Genomic DNA, 21,271 nt, shown 5'->3' on the forward strand with positions numbered 1-21,271 from the left:
TATTTTTTTTTTTTTTTTTTTATAGATATATATATATATATATATATATATATATATATATATATATATATATATATATATATATATATATATATTTTAGACTTTTAAAAACATTTCTGAAGCCAAAACTCACAGGCCATCAAGCAACACTTGGATTACGAGGCAACAGGAATCCTTAACGACCTCCCTGCAGTCCGCAGCGAGCCATCCGGTTTAAACGCTGGAGCAATCTGCTGCTCTCACACTCCAGACTCTCATTTATCATCGACATCGATCCGGATGTTCGCAGGGATGTGTGTGAATGTGTTGACAGGATGCAGGATTCTCAGTGGCTTCCTGGCATTTAAAACGCAGCATGGAGAAATCGATGTTAACTTCTCTCTGTTGCTTACATGCAGAGTGGAGCGCGTTCTTTCTGGCACATCATACATATACCACGGCTCAGTGGGACCAGACTAAGAGATTATTTCTTAATTACTTGTGAGAATAAAGTCATGACATTAGCAGAGTAAAGACACAATATTACCAGAAGAACGTCATAAAATGACCAGAAAAAAGTCATTTTAATGGGAGCAAAACCAATGGAGTTATCGAATTGTTGAGACTTCATTAGTTTATTATTATGAATTTATTCATGTATTATTTTGTATTAGTTGTCGAATGACTTTATTCTAATAATACTGACTTTATTGTTGTACAACTTTTTTCTCACAATATTATGACTTTCTTGTATTTTGAGGTTATTCCTGTATTATTTTGACTTCATTGTCAAATGACTAGTTCCATGAAATTATGGCTTTTTTCTTGTACAACTTTTTTCTCGCAACATTATGATTCACTTCTTTATTCATTTTTATGTTTTATCCTGGCTCTCATACTCCATCATAGATCAGTTTCAAAATGTTTTATTTAATCTTGCGTGGATCATTCTTGGAATTATAAAGGAAGATTTTACTAAAGTTTATGGGTTGGGGGGACTTAATTACTTTTTTCGCATCACGGCAATCAGATTTAGAAAGAACATTGTTGCCAGTTGTCATCCAGTCATTAACAGTGTTATGAATTTGTCATGGTGTCAGGAGGAGACACAGCAAACATTCAATAATTAATGCTGAGCAGACTGACTGCTGTGGGGGAGAAAATGCTTCCAGTACGGGACACACACCAACGGCCACAAGATGGAAATGAACATCGGCTTAGTGCTGAAACGATTAATTGCGACAAATCAATTATTGAAATAACTGTTAACTAATCATCAGCTGGAGTTTAAAGACTTAAAAAAGGACATTTTTTGAAAGAGTGGTAATTAAGCCGAAACTGTACAAAAATATATCTACATTTTGAATTTAAGATAATAATAAAAACAAAACCACCTGGTCTGTAAATATCTTCTCCTCATGTGTTATAGTTTAGCTTCACCTGGTTAAAGTTCTGTAGAAAAACGAACAAATTCTCCTATTAAGCACCTTCTGATTTCCAATTATTAATCTGTTAATCCAACATAACATTGTAACATTTTTCCTTATTTATATTTTCCTCCCATGCGGTTGAACGTTTTTGCAAGATTTTGAAGTGAACTTTTTGCTCTTGCTAAGAATTGGTAACTTTTGGTTGCATCTGATCTGAAGTTTTACTCAACCACAGAAGATACTGCATGTCCTGAGGTATGTGCTGCTGTGAAATAGTTCAGTCATAAAGTCCTATGAACAGTTTAGCCATGAATCCTGTACATTAGGCATGAAATCAGTGTCAGGGATGTGTTTCATGAAGCCTGTTTGCAGACTTCCTCATCCGAAGGTGCTGATGTGGAAAGGGTGGTTGTACAAAAAAAAAAAAAACGGAAGAAACATCATCTAGCATCAGTGCGGTCGGTTGGGAGGAAGCTTGAATCGTGTAATTTCCTGTCGGCCGTCCTCTGAGGGATAAGTCGAGTTTCACACTCTAGTCAGTGTCAGTATGAATGCAGCAAAGACAGAAAAAAACTCTAATCCAACACCTGCAGAAAGACTCCGGCATTCCTCTTCAGAATGTTGGTGAGTTTGCATCGACTCGGGTTCACGCAGCAGCAGCGGCTCTAATGAATGCATCCGTCTCTCCTGACAGGGCTTGGGGGCATCCTGCTCCTCGGGGAGCCCCGCTGAGGCAGCCACCCCCCCACCAGGGATATACAAGCTGGAGATCGAGCTGAAACGAGGACACAACCTTGCCATCCGAGACCGAGGAGGTGCGTGTGGACGTCTTTCTTCTACTCCTTCCCCTCAGTTTTACCTCTGTGGATGTGTTAACGGTTGATCTGTTCAGGCTCCAGCGATCCCTACGTCAAGTTCAAGCTGGCTGGTAAAGAGGTGTTCAGAAGCAAGACCATCCACAAAAACCTCAACCCGGTGTGGGACGAGAAGATCACGCTGATCGTGGACAGTCTGAGCGAACCGCTCTATGTCAAGGTAAAGATTAAAAACACACAGAAGACACTGTGAAATCAATGGTGAAATAGAACCAGCAGTCAGTGGAGATGTTGTGTTGCTCTCCTGCAGGTGTTTGACTATGACTTTGGTCTTCAGGACGACTTCATGGGTTCTGCTTTTCTTTACCTGGAGTCTCTAGAGCAGCAGAGGTCTGTCAGTCGTTCCTGTCATCATGCAGGATTTGTGTCGTGTTACAGACGGGTCTAAGAATCCAAACTAGCTCAATGCGCCGTAGAGGCAGTTGTTTAGGTTGTCGTTGTGGTTGTTGTTCTTCTCTCTGTGGTGGTTGGTGGTTGCATGTCTCTGTTGCTGTTCTGTGTTTCTCTTCTGAGCAACGTTAGTTTCTCTGACCGTTCTACTGTCCGGTGGCTGTTGTTATCCTCGTAGCTGCTTGTGTGTGTCTCCGTGTCGTTTTGTGCTGCTTTGTGCTGGTTGCTGTTGCATGCCTCCATGTGAGCCACCTGTCTGTGGTTGGGGTTGCCAGATTTTGACAACTGAAACAGGACCTGTGCCAACTTCCACTTTCTTTGTTTTGAGAGGAAACACTTTCAGGTTGACCTAAAACGTCGCTGTAAGTCACCCATGTCTGTTGGCTGTGTTGATGTAAAGTTTCAACCTAAATGGCTTCCAGCAGAAAATCGCATGCAGGCCCGTCTAGCAGAGAGTCTTTATTAATTAATTAATTTTTTATGCACATATCAAAATGTAGATGTGCACCGCATCGCAAGACAATTTTCTTCCACGGATTCATTTCAAAATAAATTATATTTAAGAGAAAAAAAATAGTCTTTATATGTGAAGCTGAATTTCAAAACGAAGACAAAGACTTTGTTTATTAATGTGGTTGGTAATCAGATTCTTTGGAGAGTTAGTGATTGGTTCCCATCAGGATACTGATAGTTCCTACACCACCAGCTTTTTGCTAACTAGCTTTTTATTGACTCTAATTTTCACTATGCCTTAAAATAAGTTTTTATTAGTGACTAAATACATTAAGGTCTCCACTTCTGACAGCTTAAACCACAGAAGAATAGTATTTAAAGAAAGAAACTAGCTTCAGTTCTAGGTTTCATAGTCCTAAGAGCCTACTACTTCATGCACACAGTAATGAAAAACAAACAAAATATACTTTATGATTTCTCTGTATCGTCTGTTAGCAGACAGTGTCAAAGATGGATTTATGGGTTGGAACATCAGAACAGAGATAACATCACATATGTGAACCAGAAGAGGCTAGAAAGTGGCGTGACCTGAGAAACAGGTCAAATGCTTCTCTGATATGGGTCATGTTAACGTCCCACACCTGCCTCCATCAGACTCGGTCAGGTAACTAACCTGGGGTCATTATGTAACCTGTAAACAGTCCCAACCAGGGACTATTGTTAAACCGATTTTCTAACCATGTATGCAAATGTTGCTGTGGATGGTTGGCAACCCTGTCTGTGGTTTTGGTTCCCCTTACGGTCCAGCTCCATGTGCTGCATGCTCTTTTTGCTTTCCTCCATGAGCCTTTTGTGTCTCTGGGAGAGATTTTCTTCATCTCCTTCCTGATGCTTGTGCCAGTTTGTGGTGAACATCTGAAGCTGTATCTCACACTAACACAGTAAAACAAGCTTACATGCCTTCTTTGAACTTAGCAGTTTTCAAGTGTCAGCATGTTGGACTCTGCATTTCTACTTTCATTTTCATTCACTTCAATTTCACTTTATCAACATTATGCTGATTCTCTTGGATGTCATAAGACAATCGTTTTTCAAAGTCAATATGTCACACACTGATATTGATGACGATATATTTATTGTACATTGTGCAGCTCTTATCCAAACCTACACGATCAGTGTAAAATAGTCATTACCTGCCTTGTTAAATCATGTATTAAATCTGTTTAAACTTTTTTTTTTTTTAAATGTGCTCAGTTTTTCAACTCTAACTCCATCCTTATTACCTGACCCTCAAGATATAATATTTGATTTAAATAGCATATCTGTCGGTTGAAAGGTGTCCAAAAGCAACACATCTGCTAAATAAAAAACATTAAAAAACACATTATTAACATCCATGAGCCTGGAACATAGCTCCAGTTAGAACTCCCAGATAGAAAAATACATATTTATTAAAATCCTAATACTCAAAAATAACAACTATCCATGCAATATAAAACCTAGAGCGAAACAGGGTTTTTTTGTTTTTTTTTTCTGCTAATGTTTTTTATGTGGGAGGATGACTCGAGCACACACACATGCTTGTGTTGCAGGACGATACCGGTGACTCTGGTGCTGAAGGACCCGCAGCTCCCCAACGAGGACCTGGGCTCTCTGGAGCTGGCAGTTACCCTGATGCCTAAAAGCAGCCCCATGGAGGATCCCCGAGACACGGCGGTGGGTACACATATTCTCTGTCAGATACGGTCGATGTCGCTGCCAGCTGGGGTTTTTTACAATGTCAAACATCTGATAAATTAACTTGTTTATCCTCACAGGGCAAACAGTGATTCACTCTAAACCAGTAGATAGATGGAAACACGACTAATTCACTTTTTTTTTTCTTTTTTTTTTTGCAAAATTTTAAAAGTTTGTTCCAGGTTTGCTCATTTTTACTGTAGATCTAAGCATGTGTCCAGCTCAGGGGACAAGCTGGGTTGCTATAGATACAGGTTAGCAGAGTCCTCACTGTTCCTATAGAAATCATTTATATCATTCCTGGCTCTTTGTCCTCATTTTGTTATTTGTATTTTTATTACAGTCTTCAAAATGCTGCCAGAAACTTCCTGGCAGCAGTCATCATTTGTCTGAAATATTCTGCTCTCATTATAGGTTCTTTCAAACACAGTTTGTGTGTCATGAAAAGTCGTTACTCCCAAAATGATTACAGATGCCAAAAGGTGAAATAGTGCCAGCAGACGTTGAAACAGAAGAGCAGCTAAACAGAAAAACATCTTAAAAGCATAAATCCCTGCTGCACCTTAGTTTCATCCTGCTGATGCAAACAATGAAGTATATTTTTTTGACACAGAATAAATTGCTGAATTTTATCTTTATGAACTTGTTGATTATAGAAGGTCTCCAGTTAGACCTTCCTCTCTTTTCCATGTTTGTGTTTCCTGCAGCGAGGCGAGGTTAAGACATATCGGTGGAAACCTTATGTGAATAAAGTGAGTGTAGCCGTGAGTTAGCTTGTAGCGTTCCTCCTTTAGCTCTTTTAGCTCCTTTAGCTTCACCTCTGAGTCTAACTAGCTTGTTCCTCAGCAGCCTGATTAGAAAACATTTAGAGGACCTCTGTGAAAGGATTTCTACTCTCTAGCATTAACGTTATTTTTGTGGTATTGAATTTTAAATCTTTTTGTTTTACACCTGATAACCCTCCGATGGAGTGTTGGATTGGATGCCCCATATGACACAGATACTTCCCCCCACATCAGCAGCTTCTGTATGGAGGAAGCCCATTTTAGCTGCTTGTATGTGTGATCCTACCCTTTCTGTCAGGAATCAAAGTTTTATGACGGCAGGGAAAGGCAGGAACCCAGATGGAGCCGTAAACGGAGAGGTGGTAGAAACATCATCCTCATTACTGCATGAGCTGCGCTTATTTATTCATGCCAAAATGCAGGCATCAAGGTAAAAGCTCCATTCACACATCTCCCCAGGATGGCTTTTTTAGTTGCCGGAGTTCTGTGTGAAATGATCAACGCAGCACATGGAGGGTTCATGCACAGCTGACAGAGTAACAGTTTTGAGATGGGATGTAACCTCCACTCAAACTAACGGCTCTGATTTTTTTCTGTGGAGTCTGGAATTCTGCTAGCATATCCTGTTAGCATGCAACATCTATTGAGCTGTTTAAGCCTGCGTTCACACAGCAGGTGAATGCGACTCAATTCAGATGTTTTTATCCACATGTGAACCATATGTGACTTTGTCACGGCAGTCTGATTGGCCCGATTCTGATGTTTTCAACCAAAAAAAAAATCTGATTTGTGCCACTTTTGTATGTAGAACTAAATGTGATACATATCCGATTGATTTCTGCAGTCTGAATAGTTTATATCTCATTTTATGTGACTTTTCCATCATTGACATGAGACATGCATCGTATTTCTACACCAGACTGGATGTAAATGGTGGCTGAAAATCTCATAATTATGAAATTTTGAAAGAAGTCTGAGGTGCATGATATCACAATCCCACCACTCCTGGTCCGACTACATGTCCAATCAGATTCTCTACAGAAGCTGCAGTGAACGCTTCACTAAAGGCTGTTGCTGTTACTTGTGCTTTCTGTTTATCAGCTTCCTTCATTTTGTTGTGATTTGGTGATAATACGGTTGCCTCCAATTGCTTTAACGCCGGCGTCCATTATTACTTCCATAGACAGTGTGCTGCTATGCAAAGTCAACGTTTTTCTTGTCATGAAACAACTACAAAAAAAAAAAATTGATGAAATGGTTCTCAGCAAAAAAAATCATAACTGAGCATGAAGACCTGCGGTGTGAATGCAGCCTAACTTGTTCTGATTGTGTTACAAATGACCAAAGGCAGCTTTAAAAGAATAATTATACAACTGCATTGTGCAAAGGGCTAAAATTTAAAACTGTGCTTATCATTTTCACTTGTTCCTTAACGATGTCCCGATCAGGACTTTTTGTCCTAGATACCAATCATTGTTTAAATTTGACGGTGGCAGGTATTTTATCTCCACTGGAGTTGGGACCATAATGTTCCCACATTCCTTCAGTTGAAATATGCAGCTTTATGATTTGTTTCTAAAAACATGCAGCTACAGTTTTAAATAAGCTCATATTTTTGCTGTTGTTGTCTGGAGCACATTGATGAAGTGGTAAGCTAGCGTTAGCATGTGTCCTCCTTCTTTTAATATCACTTGTTAATCTTCTGACTCAGTTGAAGTCAAGTTATATGACAAACACCTACAGAAAAAAGTGAAAAAGTTGCTTTCCTGCATCGAAAATGTGTTTTGCTTTAAATGTAGTAAAATTTAACAACTAAATTTAATACCAACCGTCTCAAGAGACGCCTGATCGTAATCATTTAACAAAAACCTGGATTAGGACCTTATGCTGACTGGTGGGATCAGATGTGGACATCCCTGTCGTGATAAAGAAATATTTTGTCTGAGTTATATTTCCTCTGAGTCTCTGAAAAAAAAATCTGCATCTTTTTGGGGCCCAGTGTGGAGACTGGGCTCGGTTCTGGATGGTTGGATGGATTTATGTTAGATGGCAGGAGGTGGAATCTATGAATTTCATAGTAAATTCATTGAAATAGGTTCTGTTCTAAGAGCTCTGTGACAGTTTTATCAACAATAATACGTACATATTTTTCAGTAACTGCTTTAGAAATTAGAGAACCCTTTCATATTCAAAACATCTTAATTACTGATGAAATTGTTGCTGCAAAACATGCTTGAAGTTCTTCACGGTTATGGATTTTGACATTTGTGATTATTTTCTGTTCAGAGACTCTTCAAATCCATTCTTAGCTCCAAGTCATTAAACACAGCTTGTCTCATCCATATATTACTCAACATATGAAATAATAATAAGCTGAGTCTCAGTCTGAAACGCCGCTCTAGTCAGAGAGATGGATTCAGAATCAGGCGACTGTACGCTGAAGAAGTGTGGGAAAGAAATGAGCAAAACAAAAAAAATCATCAGAACTGAAAATAAATGATGCATCTGTTTATGTTGCTTTATTAATGGGGCTTAAATAAAGCAACTCGTCTCCCTCCCTCATGGTTTAGCTTCAGTTAGTCCCAGTAGAGCTGATCCTCTAATGGCTTTGGGTCGAGACGTTTCAACGTATAACAGCTGAACAGTGTTTAATATGTCTTCAGACCATGCTGCTCAGGAGATCCTGGAAACGATCCACAAAGGTAAACACCATCACCACCGTGTGTGTGTGTGTGTGTGGGTGTGTGTGTGTGTGTGTGTGTGTGTGCAGCCACAGCATCCTCCACCAGCTTCCTGTCACTTCTCCGTCACCATGTCTGCATTTCAACGCAGCGCCTCCATTTTGTGTTCGAGTTCTTGTTGCTGCTGTCGGCTCCGTTGGCTGAGGCTCCGGTCTTCTGGTGGGATGTTTCTGGAGCAAAGTGATCCAGAGCACGCACCTTACATAACTGATTTAACTGATCTTTTTTTTTTATTTAAGTCTCAGGCACAGATAAAAATAAACCAATGGCTTCAGTGTTAAGTTTTAAGGCTATTAAAGGGGAGTTATTATGTAAATTCAACTTTTTTTTAGTTCTATTAATCTAATAGTATTATTCATTCATCACACCTGGAGTTTGGCTTTGATTTTATTTTTCATGCATGTTTGAGAAATCCTTTAATTTATGGGGTTGCATAAATCTTTGGTCCCACGAAACACCACCTACATCCACAGAGCTCCGCCTGAGAGCTGCAGACCTCAGCTGAGCCTCCGCCTCACGGTGCACTGCTCCCCCTGCTCCTCCCACACTCCGCTCCTAAAGACTAGCCATCAGCAATTAGCAAACACCTGGTGGATCTGCGAGTCCACTGAGCTCGTCACTTCTTAACGGCTTAATGGAGAAACAGAAAGCAAGAGCTTCTTAAAAAGACAGAGGCCTAATTTCAAGTTGTGAAGTAGGTGTGCGGTGTGTCTGTTTTCAGCCCCCTTGTGTCTGAATGTAGTAACTCCACCATTTACTGTTTTTTTTTTTTTTTGCTTTATTTTGTTGCTCATTTTGCTTTGCTCTGGCATGAAGTGTCTGTGGAACATCAATCAGTTAGTTTTAGGTCTGGACTTTGACTGGACCACTCAAATACATGACATTGGTTTGATCTGCACCATTTGGTGGTAGTTCTGGCTGCATGTTTACAGCTGCTGCGATGCAGTTATGAGGTTTAGAGAACAGTCACTGTTCACACAGGGGCATGTAGATTTGGATTTGTTTTCTCCCATAATAAAAAACTGCTTGAATTGCTTGAATTGTCTTTGACTTTTCCTAAATTGGTTTGATTGGTGTGAAAAACAGGCAAAAAAATTAGGAAATCAGGAAAGGGTAAACACTTTGTCCTGCATCTCTCATTCCTCGCTTTGAGATGAATACATTCCTTTGTGTGTGTGTGTGTGTGTGTGTGTGTGTGTGTGTGTGTGTGTGTGTGTGTGTGTGTGTGTGTGTGGATCAGCAGCAGCAGTCATTGCGTCTCACTGAGGTGCATCGGAAGTCCCAGCTGTGGCGAGGGATCGTCAGCATCACACTGATCGAAGGTCGGAACCTGACGCCCATGGACCCCAACGGCCTGAGCGACCCCTACGCCAAGTTCAGGCTAGGGCCACAGAAGTACAAGAGCAAGGTGGGTCAGATGGCACATCTGTTAGGAACCAGACAGCATGGAGTCATTGCAGTCATTTACCTGGTGCCCATTTAGAGCATCGATGACTTCAGGAATGATAAGAAAATGTTCAGTTTCAACTGAAATCCAGTTTCATTCAGTCCAGTTTGGGAATTAAGAAATGTGTGTGTGTGTGTGTGTGTGTGAGTGTGTGCAGACGGTGTCAAAGACCCTGAGTCCTCAGTGGAGGGAGCAATTTGACCTTCATCTGTATGAGGAAACAGGAGGCGTTCTGGAGATCACAGTGTGGGACAAAGACACAGGGAGGAGAGACGACTTCATCGGACGGTCAGAACCAGAATCAGCTTTACTCACCGTGTTCGCCTCCACTTTTCTCCCAATGAACACTTTTTAAATCTACAAACATAAGAAGGACTAGGCTGAGGAAGTGCGGATAAGCCTGGTGTTGATGTGATCCAGTAGAACCAGAACCTCCAACCGTTTCCTTCCTGTCTGCTCCTGTTCCAGCTGCCAGTTGGACCTCTCCACTCTGACTAAAGAGAAGACCCATCACCTGGAGCTGCCGCTGGAGGAGTCCCGGGGCGTCCTGGTGCTGCTGGTCACACTGACGGCGTCGGCGGCGGTCTCCATCGCCGACCTGTCCCTCACGCCGCTGGAGGACCCAGAGGAACGCAGAGAGATCCTCAAACGTTACGTCAGTGGCCTTCTGACGTTCACATCTCACATCCACTATATAACAATACTTATGTTAGCCAGGACTGTGATGATAACACATCATAAGTTGTTGTCCAGTTTATGACAATAATCCTAGTGATTTTTGAGACCCAGTAAATTTGATAGTGGCATAACAATGCAAGTTCTCTCTTCCTCTAGAAAATAATTTAGTAAAGATCACTTAACACTGGAACTGGAAGATATTTTAAATATACAATAAAAACTCTTTCAACCGAAACCATAATTAAAGTGGATTATGATGCCTCTGAAAAATTACCATCCAAAAGACTGCAAGACAAACATGTTTTTGCCGCAGGGTGTGAGGAAGTCGTTGTCCAACCTGAGGGACGTGGGCATCGTCCAGGTGAAGGTGCTGAGGGCCGAGGGTCTGATGGTCGCAGACGTCACAGGTACCAGCGCCTCCTCACTTCTTCTTCTTCTGTTTCTCCTCAGAAACCACCTGCCACCAAACACACTCTCTAATCTGACTGCTCTCTCTTTTTTTTCCAGGTAAAAGTGACCCTTTCTGCGTATTGGAGCTGAATAACGACAGACTGCAGACACATACCATATACAAGAATCTCAACCCTGAGTGGAACAAAGTCTTCACCTTGTGAGTCACATTTTGCTGCAGCATCTTCCTCCTAATTCTTCATTATGGGGCCGTTAATGTTTTCTCCAGTGGACTGAGAGGCTGTAAAAGCCCCTCTGAGTCATTCTGAGCTGTGGGTTGTTGATGCTGGAACATGTTTCAGGCTGGGGAAACCAAAAAGCACGAGTTAAAGTTTGAATTTCAGAATATAAGCAGAAAATGTAGCTGGTTTAGCTTAGAGGATGGACAGCTAGTTGGACTATCTGTTATTGAAGCAGTGTGAAGACAGTGTTTCGTTAGAAAAGGTTGAAAAAAATAGCAAAATTTGGAATAACTTCCTCAATTTCCCAAAAATGCTTGTTACTCTGACTCTGGCTCAGTCTGGCCTCACGTCTCCTCTCTGCACAGCAACGTGAAAGATGTTCACTCGGTCCTGGAGGTGTCGGTGTTTGACGAAGACAGAGACAGGAGTGCAGACTTCCTGGGAAAAGTGGCCATTCCTCTTTTGAACGTGAGTATCAGAGGTTGTTCAGACTCCTGGAAATGTTCCTCATTCTGTCCCGTTACAGACACAAGGTCCCATTCGGCTGATCAAACACAAGGCAATGGATAATCATGAAGTGGACTTGAACTAATGGCTTCTGTGTTTTTAATGATGTTTGTTCACTAATGTGCTTTAGCAAATCTCTGAGGCCATAACAGAGATTTTCCATCAAGGCCAAAGTTAATATGTACTGATATGTCAGACGTTTTCCAAACTAAAAAGCTGGAATTTAGACATTTATTACAATTACAATTTAGACGTTTATTGTTGTTGCTATAAAATTATAGCTAAGAAAATGCAAATGAGGAGCAACTTGACCACAGAGGTGCTGTAGTTTCATATGAGTGCATAGTCCTGTTAGAATGTGTGAGTCATGAAGTTTTTAAAATGGAAACAAACTAAACTTTGTCCCTGTTGATATCCAGAATAATTACATTTAATGTCCAGCTGTTTTATATTTTAGGTTTAATTTATATACAAACATTATCCTGAAGATTTGTTGGATCACTTTGACTAAACACAGCATGATAACCAAGTGAGCTTTAGCCTGCAGTGCCTCTTGGAAATCCGCTGAACGGTTTTGCAGTCTGTAAGCCAAGTCAGTGTGTGTGTTTTAGGTTCGTAACTCAGTGTGTGTGTTTTAGGTTCGTAACTCAGTGTGTGTGTTTTAGGTTCGTAATCCAGTCTGTGTGTGTTGTAGATCCATAACGGCGTCCAGAAAGCCTACGTGCTGAAAAACAAGGAGCTCACCGCCCCGACCAAAGGAGTCATCTACCTGGAGATGGAAGTCGTCTACAACACGGTGATTGTGACGCTGCGTTCCTGCATGTCTGCTCACTCGAACATCCTGAGGAGGAATCCTGCAGTCTGTTCCGTCCAGAGTGTTAAAGATTTTCCTTGATGTGCTTTTCTTCAGATAAAGGCTGCTTTAAAGACCGTGGTTCCTGCAGAACAGAAATACGTCGAGGAAGAACCAAAAGTTTCCAAGCAGGTGTGTATTGTTATGCAATTACATAAAAATCAAAGGACAACTGTTGGGTTCAGGTCCGGTCCTGATCCTTGATTCATAACTCCTGCATTTCCATTCATCATATATTTGTGCATTTTGACATTTCAAAAATAAAATAGCTTAATGGAAACACTCTCATTTTTCAATAAATGGTTTTGGTTCTAGGATAAAGTGTTTTTTTTTTGTTTTTTTTTTGGCTGTATTGAAATTGGTTTTATTTGCCAAACTTAAATGGAAACACTTTCTATTGCATCAGCCACGGGACATCGCCACTGACACAAACCATGAAGAAGAAGACCACAGGAAGTAGCTGGAGGAAGATGATGCAGTGTGTTTTTAATGAGTTGTCATGTGAACAAACTTATTCACATGTGATTTGCAAAAAGCAAAAAAAACCACAATTTTAAGAAGAGCTATGATTTTTCAATATACATATTTTTTAAAACTGATATTTCTCTGTTTTTAAAAGCATCCTCTGCTTTTAAAAACAGAGAAATGCTCTAAAACACGACAGTATCTCTCCTCCACCAGCAGGAGGCAGCTTAGTTGAAACCAATCACATTTTATTTGAAAGCCTCTAACAAATCCATGATGTTAATAAGACATAAAACGTTTTGACTTTGTGGAGTTTGTACTAACCAGCAAACGTCTCCATTGTGTATTTGAATCAAACTGTATTTACAGCAGGTAAACCTTTTGCCTTCCAGCTGCTGCAGCAGAACTTTAACCGGGTCAAGCGGTGCATCATGGTCCTCTTTAGCTACGGTACCTACATCAACAGTTGCTTTGAGTGGGAGTCGTCACAGAGGAGCATTACTGCTTTCATTGTACGGAGAACACTCAAACACACACACACACACACACACACATACACACACACATCTACACAGCTGACTGTTTCCCCACCGTGTGTGCTCTGCTCCCAGCTGTTCGTGGTGGTGGTCTGGAACTTTGAGCTCTACATGCTGCCACTTGGCCTGGTTCTGCTGCTGGTCTGGAACTACTTCTTCTTTTCAGGCAGAGAGACGGCAGAGACGGTGAGCACTGAGACTCATTTGTGTTCAGGTGTGTGTGTGTGTTTTACCGACCAGTCACCTGCTGAAGCTGTCTCTCTCTGTTCTGCAGTCCATGGAGGCCATGTTTGAATGGGAGGATGATGAAGAGGACAAGGAAGAAAAGGTGCTGCTCTAATTCAGGAAGTCATTCCTCTGCTTTCGATAGATGTAGTTTACCTAGATAGTGACTATGTAGCCAAATAAAGTCCTGAAACATCTTCTGATGTAAGCTATGACACATTAGTGATGAAGCTGGGGTCACTGGTTGGTAACAACTGAAGGTGACATGGTTACTGAATTATGTGTTTAATTATAAATCATATGTGCCTGGAATACACAATACTGCCCCCTTTAATGAAAGGCACCCATGTATCTATAGCAGCGGTGTCCAATGTGTCCCCCGGGGGCCATTTGTGGACCCTGGACTGACTCTGTCTGGCCCCCGATTTCAATTCAAGAATGATGCAAAGGTGTTTGATGTCGGTGGAAACATTATTTCTTTATTTATTCATTTTTCATCAGTTGTTTTATTTATAAAAAAGATGGAAACTGTATTTTTAAAATGATCACAAAGTAAAATTTCCTCACAACAGCAGACATTTACAACAACACATTATTCGTCGTTTTGCTTTCAATACGGTGACTTTTACTCAAAAATTTGACTTAACTGGACCCAAATATGCTTTTACTTCGTGTAAGAGTTCCCTATGTTTTGATTTCACTGGTTAAAAATGTCTATATTTGTTTGTTTTTTTGTTTTGTTTTTGTTTGTTTTTTTTGTTTTTTTCCAAATTCATACCTGGAAAGTTTGCAAATTGTCTTATTTTGATTTCTGCAAAACGATTTTAAAGTTTTGAATGTATAATAATTTAAACATCCCTACTTTATTATTTGTCGAAAGTATTGCATACTAAGTTGATTGCTGAGTAGGCACAAAAACATTATTTTTGGCTCATGTGTTTGGGCGCCCCTAAATGAAATGAACAGATTCCAACTCTGCATACATATCTAGACTTTATCAAAACAGCGTCAAATATTGAAAACTTATGGAAACTTCTCCTCTCTCCTGTCAGGACTCTGAGCCCAAAGGCTTCATGGATAAACTGTACGCCATCCAGGACGTGTTCATCAGCGTACAGACCGCTCTGGATGAAGTAGCATCGTTTGGAGAGAGGTTAAAGAAGTAGGTTCTCTGCAGGTTGCCATGTTTGTGGCGCCCTTCACAACCAAACAGCAGAAACAAACCAAGAGCTTATAAAGACAGGCCTGAGGTTTTGTTGTTAGGTAACGAACAGCTGATAACATCACTTCACCACGCATGTCGCTTAGTGTTGTCATTTTTTTGTAAATATTAGTTTTTCCCATATGCTATGCTAACTTTTGGCCAAGTTTGGGTCCAGGTCACAGTGGATTTATATGCCCCAGATTAAAAATATATCATGTGATGTGTATTTCTGAACCATTGAAGTCTCTTTAAGTGGATATTGACATGGAAGTCTGGAGTTTGCTCTGGAGACTGTGGCACCAATCATCTTTAATGTGAAATCCACACAGAACGAAGCATCAAAATATCTCCTTTTTAAGTTGAAAGCAATAAAAGTAATACATTTTTGTTGCTTTCCCAGAAGGAGTTTTGTGATCTGGATGGTGGCTTCTTGTTGCTCTCTTCCTGCTGACCTTTGCCCTCTGTCAGTCACTCCAGTGACTGTCTATGTCAGTCATAATCTCATGTCTTTCTCCTTCTAAACATGCCGGCTTCTTGCAACTTACAACATTTCTAGGCTGGGTTTCCACCGACACATGAGTAACGATGTCATCATCGCAGTACCACTATGCAGTATTCATGCTGTAAAGGACTATGTTATGTTCTGTGTTTTCTGTGTAGTAATTTTTGAGGTTTTCTGTGTTTAGTCGTGTTGCTGTCCTGTCTTCCCTGTTGATTGCTTCCCAGGTGTGTCTAGTTACCTGAATACCCTCCCTGTGTATTTAAGCCCACCTGTTGTCTTTGTCTCTTGTCGGGTCCTCGTCTTTGTCAGCGTCAGTCTGTCAGTCGTCTCAGTAGAACTGGTTAAGTCCTGTGTCGGCGTCAGCTCTCGTTTTTCAGTCCTCTATCAGTTGCTACTGGTAATTAGCTGTGTGCTATTCTCTCTGCCGTGCCGCCTGCATTGGACTGTTTTGAGCTCTCTTTATTAAATCATCATTATCATCATTATCATCATCATTATCATCATCTGGGTCCCAGCGTTCATTCTCACCACTACTAACTCACCACTTCATGACAGACTAATTGGCGAGCAATAATTGTTGGTCAAAGGAGGAGCTTATTATATTGTATTGTATCGTTTATCGTTTATCATGATAAATTTCTTGATTTTGCTTTATCTGTGCTTTAAAAAAAACAAAAACCATCCATGTTGTTGGGATTGTTAGTTTTATTATTTTTTCCACTGTTTGTTCATTGACAGGGTCAGTACATGTGAAAATATGATTACAGCTAGCTACTGTGAGCAGAGCAGCCTAATAATATAACTCTCACTTACTGAAGTGACTGGTGTCCTCAAAAAACATATTATAACCAGAATGTTTTTTAAAAGCAGTATTTGTGTTTATGCCATGCAGTCATAATCATACAGGTGCCTAAAGAAATAGTAACAAATAGTTCTTATTGCAATGTTTATCATTGTCACATGAGACACAAATGACATCGGCAAAAATACTAAAGGTCACCGAGTTGGAAGCACAGGTTAGAAAGAGAAGGAAGATGAAAACGGGCCAATATCACACCTGGTATCGTCATCATCAGACTTTGTGATATCATTCCACTCTGCTCCTGGGTACACGGCTGTTTGTATGAGTGACTGTATTTGTGGAGACTCAAAGCTTTCAGCAGTCGTTCTCACACAGCAGGTCACATATTCATTCCTCCTCTGTCTCCTGCAGCACCTTTAACTGGACAGTGCCTTTCCTCAGCTGGTTGGCCATCACTGCCCTGTGCCTGGCCACACTGCTGCTCTACCTCATACCACTGCGATACCTCGTACTTGCCTGGGGTGAGTCCCGATCCACTCACTGCTGTACCATGAACTGTCATTCACTCCAAATTGGCTACAAAGCAAAGCCACATTCAGACCAGCCTGATCTCAGCCCCACAGCTGTTGTTCTGTCGGGAGGAAAGGGACAAAAATCCAACAAACTGGTGTGAGAAGCTCAGATTGTTTGACTGAAATCATAAAGTCGAAAAGTCATTTTACTAAATACAAAAAAAAGTAGGTAAAATTATTTAGAAAATAAATGACTATAAAGAAGAATAATTCTTATTAAAAAAAAAAATCCGTTTTAAAAATGACACACTGGAAGCATGTCTATAGGCCTGTCACAATAATCACAATTAATCATTAAATTAAAATGACATCAATAGTTTCCATTGGCATGATTTATCGTTTTTTGTCTTTTTTTGGAGGGGAATTTTGTTTATAACTTCAAAATTAATTTTATTTGTTGTTTGGTTTATTTATTTTGGATATTTAAGAAGTCTTCCAGTTCCAGTGTTAATACTCATTAGAATTTAAAGTTTACTGGTCTTTTAGAATGTGTTCTTGCATGATTATATTACCATTATATGACTTAAAAATTGTCTCAGAACAATAATATTATTGTTTAAAGCAATAACTTCTGGGATAATTTATCGTCCAGCAAAATGTATTATTGTGTCAGGCCTACATGTTTGCTCCCTCCTGCCCACAGCCAGAAGGAGTAGACATGGGGAGTGATTTAGAGTTTAAATGAGTTACAACATTTCATTTCCCTTTGGGATGAATAAAGTCATTTTAATTTGAATTCTACAGGTGTGAACAAGTTCACTAAGAAGCTTCGTGATCCATACATGATCGAAAACAACGAGCTTCTGGACTTCCTGTCCAGAGTTCCGTCTGATGTTCAAATGGTGGGTACGGCGGCCATGTTGGCAGCAGAAAGGCTCATGATGAACATATCAGAATTGATGTGCTGCTGGTTCTCTCTCTCTCTCTCTCTCTCTCTCTCTCTCTCTCTCTCTCTCTCTCTCTGCTGATGGACAGATGCAGTACAGAGAGCTGAGAGCTGATCCTGGACAAAGCCCCAACAAGCGCAGGCGGGTGTACCCCAGCTAGCTGAAAGCTGTAAACTCTGTACATTTATTGTAATTTCATATCTGGTTTCTTAACCGTGTCCTCTTGTACATTTGATTCTGACGAAGATGCATTTACTGATTTTTATTTTGTTGCTACCGAACTGAATTGTTTTCTAAATATGTGAAAGAAAAAGATGTTGTGTTTTTTTTATCTAATTTATTTCTCTCCACACAACCCAACTCTTGTTGTTAAAGTGATGAAATAAAGGACTGTGTCATCTGCATGCAGTGCTGCTGTCGCATGCAACCGGAGCAGAGTCCTTCTGACCTTCTGACCTGAACGTGTCGTTGCTGTGTCTGAACTCAGAGCTGCATGCTGATTCTGTTCCATATCCTCAACCTCAGTGACCAGCACCACAAGGTCCGCTGTTATTCCACGCACTGGTCTTCTTTCTCTTCCCGTCAGTCAGGCGAACAAAAGTTTTTGTGTCAATTTTTTTTCACACAAATTTTTTTTTTTTTTGGAGATTTCTCCACTCAAATGAGTTTTTATATTCCTGTGGGGGTTCACATGAGCAGTTATAAGCAGTTAGTGTTTTTTCTTCCAGTTTGTAGCTTTTATTATCTGATGTTTGCCAGTTTAAAACAGCTTTAAAACAAATATGACCAAGTAATTTTGTTAAGTGTTATTTCAAGTGTGCTAAGATGTTCAGATGTTCATTGAAATAAGACAAAAATAACTTCCAAGTAAGACACAGGATCCTGTTTTAGGTTAATAATTCCTTAATATCGATGGAAAAAGTACTTGGTCTGTTATCAGATTATTTCATTATAACATGGGAAAAATGTTTTTTTATAGGTGGAATAATTTGCTGGTGGAACTTGTACTTGTAAATCAATATGAAGGTATTGTGTAAAACAAGCTCTTATATCTGACTGAAAAGTTACCAGTAAGTTATTCTGTCTTATTTTAAGTGTATTAAAATATTTGCAACAGACACTAGACAAAATTACCTGGTAAGTCATTTTATCTACTTGTTAAGTTGATAAAATGACATCTTGGCAGATTGATAGATTGACAGCCTGCAGTCTGCTGATCCTCTCGCTGTCCGGGCCGGGTGAAGGTTTCCTGTATTGGAAAAAAACAAAAACAAAACTTCTTTCTCAAAAATGTTAATCTCAATGCAGGACCTAAGTCAGTTGGATTTTGTGAAGATTTCCTGTGCTCTTCTTTCCTGAAGTGGTTTGGAACAAGATCTGAAACTGCAGCAGATATAACAGTAAAGTCTGAACCGTTAATATCTGCTCATATAGTTTTGTCTCCCACTGCTGGAAAAACAGTTTGAGTTATTTTAAATAAGCTGAAGCCGTTGATCTTCTACTGCTATGAGGATTTCTTTCTTCACAGCAGCACAAACATTTTCCTTTTTAGATCTCAACAAATTTAAGAACAGATCCACCTGATCAGCCGTCATTCCAACTGTTATAAGAAAACATTTCAGGGGTTTTTTTGGCAGGTGATTTTCTCTGCAGTTCTGAGTGAAGAGTTAAAATATGACAGTTTCAACTGCTCAACTTGTCACAGATTTTATTTTTAAAACTTTTCAGTCACTAATACAAATCTGGGTGGTTTAAGGAGCAAAAATAACATCTACAGTTCCTGTCTTTGCTGCACAAACAATAGATGGGATTGCTTTTTCAGTCTGTTTTAATCTACAGCAAAACAAAAAAAAAAAAAAATGAGACATAGCATGAAATGTATTCAACTTCTAAATATTTCTAACTTTATAGAAGTTAAAATGTTGCAAAAACAAATGAAATGTCCTCTTCCTTACACCTGTTACCAGATTAAAGGAAATAAAAAACAGTTAACTATCAATGCAATTTTATCAAAGTTTTTAAAGTATTTAATGACCGCTTTTTAAGGTCTGCAACATTTGTCCAATTAGACTTTTTCTTATCTTGTTTCTTTCAAATGCAAATTATTGGATGTCTCCATCATTTTGTCTTGATGTGGAAGTGACGTGGAAAACACATCACACAGCTGGATATGTTTTATTTAGGTGTGTTTTACTCAGCTGGTAAAAAAACAAAACATTTTTATTCTTTTCCATAAATTAGCAAAAAAAAAAAAAACATTAAATCAAGACAAAAAATAAACTAACTGAACATCCTCCAAAAGTATTCCATATTTCCTGCCTGTTGTAAACCAAACAAACATAAACTGAATCAGTTTTGAACAAAAATGTTGATCTAAATTCTGAGAACAATAGTTTGGTGATTTTCTCATAAGCGTGGATATTTTTCCAGCCTTGTGTAACTTTGTAACTTTTCCTAAGCCTGTTCTGTTAAAAGAACACAGTTAATGCAGCCACTCATATCTGAATCACACATATTCATATCTCAGCATCTGTTTAATGCTTTGGGTGGAAAAGCAGCTAATATCTTGCAGCGGTCAGACATTTGGAGCTGACCTCCTCTTAGAGTTTACAACTGCTAGGAATCAGCAGCTTCAGATGAAAGCTCTTTCAACAGATGTCAGTGTTCATATCTATGAGCACTGATGTCTGATAACCAAAGAAAAACAAGCATAAAGACCTTATTTAACCCTCTTTGTGTTCCTTTTTTAAGATTTTTTTTTTTCCCGCTGCTCTTTGTTTTACTAACTCTCCTCACTTTGTTGATCCTGTTCTATCGCTGTCTTCCTCTCAGCATCTCCGTCTTTGTCTTTTTAACTTTGGGATGCAATGACCTGCATGTATGTGGAAGCTGCTGTCTGTAAGTGTTTTGCATGATTGATCCTAAACTATACAAGTGCATTTATGAACACTAAATGTGCGTAAAAGCTATGATTATTGATCCGACGTACTGTTAACTCCCCCGACGAGTCCTCGCTGTTGCATTGATCTGTTTTTGACTTCTTTCTCTGAGAAAATATATTTCTTCACAGATGTGTGTGGCTTTCTGTGTCTTACATAAGCAAATAAATGAGGCAGAACTTTGTGAACACGATGCAGGATTTTTAGGAGGGAATTTGATGTTGGGAAATCACTGAGGTCAGACTGTTCTAGAAGATTCCAGATTCAGTCGGTTCTGAGGTGAAAAGTGAAGTTGTTGATCTAAAAACGTCAACCAAACGCAACCGAAAGTAGAGCTGACTGCTGCTAAATATGCATTACAGGAAGTCCAAATGAATATTAATTGTAAAAATCTAGAAAGAATTAAACCACAAAGGCTTCGTGTTCTTCATGTTAAATATGACAAAAAGTCATCCAGGTAATGTCAGTGGTGTTTCCTTAGAGTCTTTACTGCACAAGCAAAAATTTGTGCAATAAGTGGAACTGACTTTTTTAACTAGGTCAAAGAAGTCAATTCCACACACATAGCTAGCTAGCTGTCAGCAGCTGGTTGAGTTTAACTAGCTGCTCATAGCTAGCTACTATCCAGATTC

General features: G+C 39.7%; 1 protein-coding gene across 8 annotated transcripts in view; it reads left to right on the forward strand.

The window, feature by feature from the left end:
* Nucleotides 1-20,771, forward strand: part of mctp1b (multiple C2 domains, transmembrane 1b) — a 43,622-nt gene extending 22,851 nt beyond the window's left edge. Inside the window, exons 1-22 of one of the 8 annotated variants that reach the window (XM_015050067.1) lie at nt 1,940-2,033; nt 2,104-2,224; nt 2,302-2,444; nt 2,535-2,614; nt 4,720-4,843; nt 5,572-5,616; nt 8,313-8,351; nt 9,631-9,798; nt 9,995-10,125; nt 10,306-10,492; nt 10,829-10,922; nt 11,023-11,125; nt 11,513-11,615; nt 12,349-12,450; nt 12,565-12,639; nt 13,365-13,484; nt 13,584-13,694; nt 13,783-13,836; nt 14,786-14,895; nt 16,653-16,762; nt 17,558-17,655; nt 17,789-20,771. In XM_015050067.1, the coding sequence (XP_014905553.1) occupies nt 2,028-2,033; nt 2,104-2,224; nt 2,302-2,444; nt 2,535-2,614; nt 4,720-4,843; nt 5,572-5,616; nt 8,313-8,351; nt 9,631-9,798; nt 9,995-10,125; nt 10,306-10,492; nt 10,829-10,922; nt 11,023-11,125; nt 11,513-11,615; nt 12,349-12,450; nt 12,565-12,639; nt 13,365-13,484; nt 13,584-13,694; nt 13,783-13,836; nt 14,786-14,895; nt 16,653-16,762; nt 17,558-17,655; nt 17,789-17,860 (2,196 nt within the window). In that variant the 5' untranslated portion in view covers nt 1,940-2,027 and the 3' untranslated portion in view covers nt 17,861-20,771. Of the gene's footprint in view, nt 1-1,939; nt 2,034-2,103; nt 2,225-2,301; nt 2,445-2,534; nt 2,615-4,719; nt 4,844-5,571; nt 5,617-8,312; nt 8,352-9,630; nt 9,799-9,994; nt 10,126-10,305; nt 10,493-10,828; nt 10,923-11,022; nt 11,126-11,512; nt 11,616-12,348; nt 12,451-12,564; nt 12,640-13,364; nt 13,485-13,583; nt 13,695-13,782; nt 13,837-14,785; nt 14,896-16,652; nt 16,763-17,557; nt 17,656-17,788 lie in introns of those variants that run through there. The other 7 variants (XM_015050061.1, XM_015050062.1, XM_015050063.1 and 4 more) reach the window with 7 other exon arrangements.
* Nucleotides 20,772-21,271: the final 500 nt, after the last annotated feature.

Source organism: Poecilia latipinna, unplaced genomic scaffold, assembly GCF_001443285.1.
Source record: "Poecilia latipinna isolate Pla-1442-1.1 unplaced genomic scaffold, P_latipinna-1.0 Scaffold974, whole genome shotgun sequence".
Lineage (NCBI taxonomy): Eukaryota > Metazoa > Chordata > Actinopteri > Cyprinodontiformes > Poeciliidae > Poecilia > Poecilia latipinna.